Below are 7,613 nucleotides of genomic sequence, written 5' to 3'. Positions count from 1 at the left end.
ATACGTGTGTGTCCGTCAGCACACACAGGACATCGGGGCTGTCCGTGTTTGTCCGTGTGTGTCCGTCAGCACACACAGGACGTCCGTGGCTGTCTATCAGTACACATATCAGCACGTTGGTCCTTGGACTCAGCATGCTGACCCTTCCCGTGGACTGTTTGGGTGATTTTGGCCCACGTGGGCTGTCTGTTCAATACACACAGGACGTCTGTGGGTGTCCGTCAGCACACAAAGGACGTCCGTGTGTGTCCGTCAGCACACACAGGACGTTCGTGGCTGTCTGTTTGTGTCGTGTGTATCCGGCAGCACACACAGGACTTCAGTGGCAATTCATCAGTACACATATCAGCACGTTGGTCCTTGGACTCAGCACGCTGACCCTTCCCGTAGACTGTCCAGGTGATTTTGGCCCCCGTGGGCTGTCTGTTCAGTACACACAGGACGTTCATGGGTGTCCGCCAGCGCACACAGGACATCCGTGGCTGTCTGTGAGTGTCCGTGTGTGTCCGTTTGTGTCCGTCAGCACGCACAGGACGTCCGTGGCTTTCCATCAGTACACATATCAGCACGCTGGTCCTTGGACTCAGCACGTTGGCCCTTCCCATGAACTGTTTGGGTGATTTTGGCCCACGTGGGCTGTCTATTCTGAAGAACCCTAAGGAACGAACACTCAACCGGTTCTGATGATATGAACTCGATCTGAAGAGATAGAGAACTGATGGATTGTTTAGTGACACAAAGGGATGCGGAAAGCCCAATGATACTACTAGAACTCTCAATGGCCGCTTGATTTGACACACAAGTCCGGCTCAAAGAAAGGGGAATCACTTCGAGATAACCTCACCAAGGGAACAAGAATGTTCTAATCAAAGAACAAAGAAAGAACACTCAAAAATGAATAAGGAAAATCGATTATTTCATCTCAAAGAGGTGTTCACATACTTATACAACTTGTAGTCAAAGATAATAAGTAGAATGTGTGAAAAAGAGACATAGAAAATAGATAGAAGACCAGATCTAGTCAAAGCACAGAAAATAATGTTGACTGGTCGATTTGAACTCTTCGGCTACTCTTGTCCAGATTCGATGTAACTGATAGCACGTCCCGCGGTGAGAAGAAGTACACGGCCGGTTCGTTCTTCATGTACGGACGGATGACTTTCATGAACTGTTCCGGGCCAAAAGATGGCTAAGTCTTCGGACAGCCTCAAGAGTCTTGCCTTAGAGAGATTTGGCTGATCAAAGTTCATGAACTGATCGAAGTGTCGGATCAGTTCATCAGAACGATCGCCGGTTCGGCCAAGACGGCTTAAGAGCGAGAGACCATGGTCGGATTTGGATTCCACTCGAACAACTTCACTTCTGGCTTGACCAAAGGACTTAGCATGTCGAACAGGACGGGAGAGGCGAACTTCAGTACGGTTGATTTGGCCATCTGGTCGTGGGTTATGCTGAAGCTCCAAACCGGACGAGTGCGGGTCAAGACGATACACGGCCCGAGCGGTATGTTCGGCCCGATCGATGGACTGAACCTCAGTTGCGTTGTTCCGGACGTTCTGATCCTCGTTCTGATCTGATTCCATGGACTGATCCTCGGACTGGGGCACATCATTCCCTCCTTCTTCAAAAGGATTTGACCACAAATCCGGATCATCTACAATAAAAGGGGAAAGATCAGAAACATTAAAGCTCGAAGAAATGTCATACTTACCTTGAAGATCAAGCTGATAAGCATTGTCATTGATTCTTTTGAGGATCTGGAATGGACCATCGACCCGAGGCATAAGTTTAGACTTTCTTTCTTCTGGAAATCGCTCCTTCCTCAAGTAAACCCAAACAAGATCGCCTTCTTTGAAAATAACTTCCTTTCTTTTCTGATTGGCATATCTTTTATAGATCTCGGTCTTGGCTTCAATGTTTGCACGAACCTGTTCATGTAGCTTTTTGATAGTGTCCGCCTTCCTCTTGCCATCTGTACTAACTCTTTCACTCAAAGGCAAAGGTAAAAGATCAAGTGGACACAAAGGATTAAACCCATAAACAACTTCAAAAGGAGAAAACTTCGTAGCAGAATGCATTGCATGATTGTAAGCAAACTCAACATGTGGTAAACATTCTTCCCAAAGCCTAAGATTCTTCTTAACCAAAGACCTAAGCAGAGCAGACAAGGTTCGATTAACAACTTCAGTTTGACCATCAGTTTGCGGATGACAAGTTGTAGAAAACATCAATCTTGTTCCTAGTTTAGACCATAAGGTTTTCCAAAAGTAACTAAGGAACTTAGCATCACGATCAGATACAATGGTCTTAGGCATTCCATGCAACCTAACAATCTCTCTAAAGAACAAATCAGCTACTTGTGTGGCATCATCAGTTTTATGACAAGGAATGAAATGAGCCATTTTCGAAAATCTGTCAACAACAACAAAGATTGAATCTCGTCCAGACTTAGACCTTGGCAATCCTAACACGAAATCCATAGAAATGTCTACCCAAGGATGAGAAGGAATAGGAAGTGCAGAATACAAACCGTGGTTTGAAGACTTGGATTTAGACTTCTTGCACACCACACAACGGCTACATATCCGTTCCACATCTTTCATTAAGCTCGGCCAATAGAAGTGATCATGAACCGCCTTGTAAGTCTTTTTGACACCAAAATGTCCCATAAGCCCACCTCCATGAGCTTCCCTGAGAAACAACTCCCTCAAAGAACATTGGGGCACACACAAACGGTTATCAAAGAATAAGAAACCAGAATTTTGAAAGTATTTGCCATAAGCAACCTTTGGGCATTTTCGAAAAATCTCTTTAAAGTCCTGATCAGAGGCATAAAGATCCTTGATAAATTCAAAACCAAGCAGTTTAGTTTCAAGAGCTGAGAGAAGAGTATACCTTCGAGACAATGCATCGGCCACAACATTCTCCTTACCTTGTTTGTACTTGATCACATATGGGAATGTCTCAATGAACTCCATCCAACGAGCATGCCTCTTGTTGAGCTTTTGCTGACCCTTAAGGTGTCTTAGAGACTGATGATCAGTGTGGATAATGAACTCCTTAGGACAAAGATAGTGCTGCCACGTTTGAAGGGCCCTCACCAAGGCATAGAGTTCTTGGTCGTATGTGGGGTAGTTGAGCATGGCTCCTCCCAGCTTCTCACTGAAATAAGCCACTGGTTTTCCTTCCTGCATCAACACAGCACCAATACCAACACCAGAAGCATCACATTCGATTTCAAAAGCTTTAGAAAAATCTGGAAGTACAAGTAAAGGGGCATGAGTCAACTTCCCTTTAAGAATTTCGAATGCTTCTTCCTGAGCTGGTCCCCATTTGAACCCCACGTTCTTCTTGATTACTTCAGTAAGAGGAGCGGCCAAGGTACTGAAGTTTTGAACAAATCGCCTATAGAAGCCGGCAAGGCCATGGAAGCTTCTTACTTCACCAATGGAGGTCGGAATCGGCCAGTCCCGGATTGCTTGGACCTTCTGCTCGTCCACTCTCAAGCCATCTGCACCTACAACAAAACCTAGAAAGACCACATGATCTGTGCCAAAAGAACACTTTCCAAGGTTAGCAAACAAACGTTCCTTTCTAAGGACTTCAAGAACAGATTTCAAGTGCTGTTTGTGCTCTTCAAGGCTTTTGCTGTAAATAAGAATGTCATCAAAGTAAACCACAACAAAATGACCAATAAAAGACCTCAAGACATGATTCATTAGGCGCATGAAAGTACTAGGTGCATTCGTGAGACCAAAGGGCATGACAAGCCACTCATACAAACCTAGTTTTGTTTTAAAGGCCGTTTTCCATTCATCACCTTCTTTCATCCTAATCTGATGATAGCCACTTCTCAAATCTATCTTAGAAAAGTACTTAGAACCATGGAGTTCATCAAGCATATCATCAAGACGAGGGATAGGATGTCGATACTTTACCGTGATGTTGTTTATGGCCCGGCAGTCCACACACATCCTCCAGGAACCATCCTTCTTTGGTACAAGTAGAACAGGCACGGCACAGGGACTGAGACTCTCTCTGATGTATCCCTTTTCAAGCAAGTCATTGATCTGTTTCTCCAACTCCTTGGTCTCGACCGGATTGGTGCGGTACGCTGGTCGGTTCGGTAGAGAGGCGCCCGGGACGAGATCAATCTGATGTTCAATGCCTCTTACCGGTGGCAATCCTTTGGGATTTTCTTCTGGAAACACATCAGAATAATCCTGCAAGATACCTAAAAACTCACTCGGAATCTCCGGTGCAAGATCAGAAGACGATGAGGCCAAGAGAGACTCTTTATAAATCAGTAAGATAAATGGCTTTTGAGAGCAAAGAGACTTCCTTACCTGACTTTCCTTGACAAAGAAGTTGGAGTTTCTGGTACTGGTCTCAGGTTTATCAGCTTTAGAGTCTTGGTCTCGATTCTTCTTAAGTTGGACCTGGTCTTGATGAACTTCCGAAGGCGACAAAGGCACCAAGGTGATCTTCTTTCCCTGATGATCAAATGAATGCCGGTTGGTGAAACCATCATGCACTGCCTTCTTGTCAAATTGCCAAGGCCGGCCCAAAAGAACATGGCAAGCATCCATGGGAAGCACATTGCACACAACCTCATCCTCATATCGGCCAATGGAGAGTGGAACTGTGACTTGCTCCTTCACATACTGTTCTCCGGCCTCATTGAGCCACTCCAACCTGAAAGGACGAGAAAGAGGTCGAGTAACAAGCCCAAGTTTCTTTACAAGGGTGTCACTAGCCACATTAGTGCAACTACCTCCATCAATGATTAAAGAACAAACTTTATCAGAAATGAGACATCTAGAGTGAAAGAGATTCTCCCTTTGTTCTTTGTCATTGGATTTTGGTTGGACACTCAAGGCACGCCTAGTAACCAGTAGTGAACCATGGCTCGGCTCATCAAGGACATCTTCATCATAAATCGGATCAGAAATCTTCACAAAGGTCGAGCAAAACTCATCGATCACTCCATCGACCTCCTCATCGAAGATGGGATCAGTGGTGTCGTCCAAGACCCTCCTAGTAACAAGAAGGGGACCATGAACCGGGAAGTCAAGTGCTTCTTTATCATCATCATCATCATACACTGCTCCGAGATCCTCCTTGTCTTCTTCAGATTCGACTTCTCCATTCTCCAAAAGCACCATCACCTTTTGGTTCGGACATCGATTGGCATAGTGGCCAAGGCCACGACACCTAAAGCATTGGATGTCTTTAGTTCGTTTGGTAGCCTCTTCTTTCTTTTCTCTATCATCACGAGCAGGGACATTAGTCTTAAAAGCTGTATTTGTTGTGGAAGAAGACTTACCCTTGTCTTGATAGTTTGGCTTGGAAGCAAAGGTCGGTTTAGAAGCAAAGGTTGGTTTAGTGAGACCCTTTCTCTTGACTTGTTGCTCGATCAGCACAGCCTTGTGTAGCATCTGCTCCATGCTGTTATAGTCTTCCAGCTCCATGCGGTCTTGTATGTCCCGGTTGAGCCCGGTAAGAAATCTGGCCATGGTGGCGTCTAAGGGTTCTTCTACATCCGCTTTGATCATCAAGGTCTCCATCTCCTGGTGATAGTCCTCAACTGTCTTAGAACCTTGAAGCAAACGCCTGAGTTTATGGTGTAGATCCCGGTGGTAATGGTCGGGAACAAAACGTCTCCGCATCAGCATGGAAAGCTCATCCCATGTATCGACTGGCGCCTCACCTGCTCTCCTCCTGCTAGTCACAACTCGATCATACCAGTTAATAGCATAGCCAGTAAACTCAGCAGCAGCAAGTCTAACCTTTTTAATATCAGAACAATTTTGACAATCAAACACAAGTTCAATTTTTCTTTCCCATTCAAGAAAAGCATCCGGATCATTTTTGCCATCAAAACTTGGAATTTTCAATTTCAAACCACCCAAGCCATCATTGGTTCTTTCATTTCTACCAAAAGGATTGACATCACCTCGGTTTTGATGCCTAGGAACTCTCCTTGGACGGTTGATGGATCGATCATCATCATAAGACTCTTCTCGGATTTCTAGATCGGACCAGCTGTTCCTCCTTGGGTGGTCACGTCTGGTTCTGGTACGTGACTGAGTTGGACGGCCCTGAAGTTCATCAAGCCTCTGATGGATCGCCTCCAAACCTGTATTCAACAAGTTAGACATAGAATCATTGAGAGCACGCATTTGCAAGTTAGATAGCCCGGCATGTGAGTTTCCGGGTCGGTTTCTTTCTTCTTCACTGTCCATAGCTACCTGAAAACTTAGACAAGGTAAAGTTAGATTAAAACCCTCTCACACTCAGGTGTTTGTCCTTGCCCACACACGTGTTTCACTCAATTTGATAGTCCCTCAAAAGAGTTTTCCTCAAAGTTCTAAGAGAACAAACTAGATATCCCAAAAATGAGAATCCCAAGTGAAACACCCAAGAGACAAGATAGAAAGACAAGAGATTTAACAAGGGGAATCCGTATTAACCACCTCCAAGACCGGATTTCTCCTCGGCCAGCAGGATTACTCTTCTACCACCAAACCACAATCAAAAACTTTTGAAAACTTTTCTTTCTCTTTTTTTTTTTTTGATTAGATCTTTTTTTTTATGGATGGTAAATAGGGGCCCGGATTCAAAGATAGATAGAAGAAGAATTTTTTTTTTTTTTAAATATGAAGAAAGTGATAGGTGAGAAAGGTGGAATGAAAAGAGATACCGGAAGAGTGGCTCTGATACCAATTGAAGAACCCTAAGGAACGAACACTCAACCGGTTCTGATGATATGAACTCGATCTGAAGAGATAGAGAACTGATGGATTGTTTAGTGACACAAAGGGATGCGGAAAGCCCAATGATACTACTAGAACTCTCAATGGCCGCTTGATTTGACACACAAGTCCGGCTCAAAGAAAGGGGAATCACTTGGAGATAACCTCACCAAGGGAACAAGAATGTTCTAATCAAAGAACAAAGAAAGAACACTCAAAAATGAATAAGGAAAATCGATTATTTCATCTCAAAGAGGTGTTCACATACTTATACAACTTGTAGTCAAAGATAATAAGTAGAATGTGTGAAAAAGAGACATAGAAAATAGATAGAAGACCAGATCTAGTCAAAGCACAGAAAATAATGTTGACTGGTCGATTTGAACTCTTCGGCTACTCTTGTCCAGATTCGATGTAACTGATAGCACGTCCCGCGGTGAGAAGAAGTACACGGCCGGTTCGTTCTTCATGTACGGACGGATGACTTTCATGAACTGTTCCGGGCCAAAAGATGGCTAAGTCTTCGGACAGCCTCAAGAGTCTTGCCTTAGAGAGATTTGGCTGATCAAAGTTCATGAACTGATCGAAGTGTCGGATCAGTTCATCAGAACGATCGCCGGTTCGGCCAAGACGGCTTAAGAGCGAGAGACCATGGTCGGATTTGGATTCCACTCGAACAACTTCACTTCTGGCTTGACCAAAGGACTTAGCATGTCGAACAGGACGGGAGAGGCGAACTTCAGTACGGTTGATTTGGCCATCTGGTCGTGGGTTATGCTGAAGCTCCAAACCGGACGAGTGCGGGTCAAGACGATACACGGCCCGAGCGGTATGTTCGGCCCGATCGATGGACTGAAC

The 7,613-nt window shown here is 44.7% G+C and overlaps 1 protein-coding gene across 1 annotated transcript; it reads right to left on the bottom strand.

The window, feature by feature from the left end:
* Nucleotides 1-1,067: 1,067 nt before the first annotated feature.
* Nucleotides 1,068-6,257, bottom strand: LOC125596737. The gene is made up of 2 exons (XM_048771786.1): nucleotides 1,683-6,257; nucleotides 1,068-1,598 (listed from the first exon to the last, which is right to left on the bottom strand). Exons 1-2 carry the CDS (start codon nucleotides 6,243-6,245, stop codon nucleotides 1,068-1,070), a joined length of 5,094 nt encoding a protein of 1,697 aa, XP_048627743.1. The 5' UTR covers nucleotides 6,246-6,257.
* Between the last annotated feature and the right edge of the window lie 1,356 nt (nucleotides 6,258-7,613).

This window comes from Brassica napus, unplaced genomic scaffold, assembly GCF_020379485.1.
Source record: "Brassica napus cultivar Da-Ae unplaced genomic scaffold, Da-Ae ScsIHWf_1270;HRSCAF=1814, whole genome shotgun sequence".
Lineage (NCBI taxonomy): Eukaryota > Viridiplantae > Streptophyta > Magnoliopsida > Brassicales > Brassicaceae > Brassica > Brassica napus.
The sequence above is the reverse complement of the archived record's forward strand: the minus strand, read 5'-3'. Positions and strand labels throughout refer to the sequence as shown.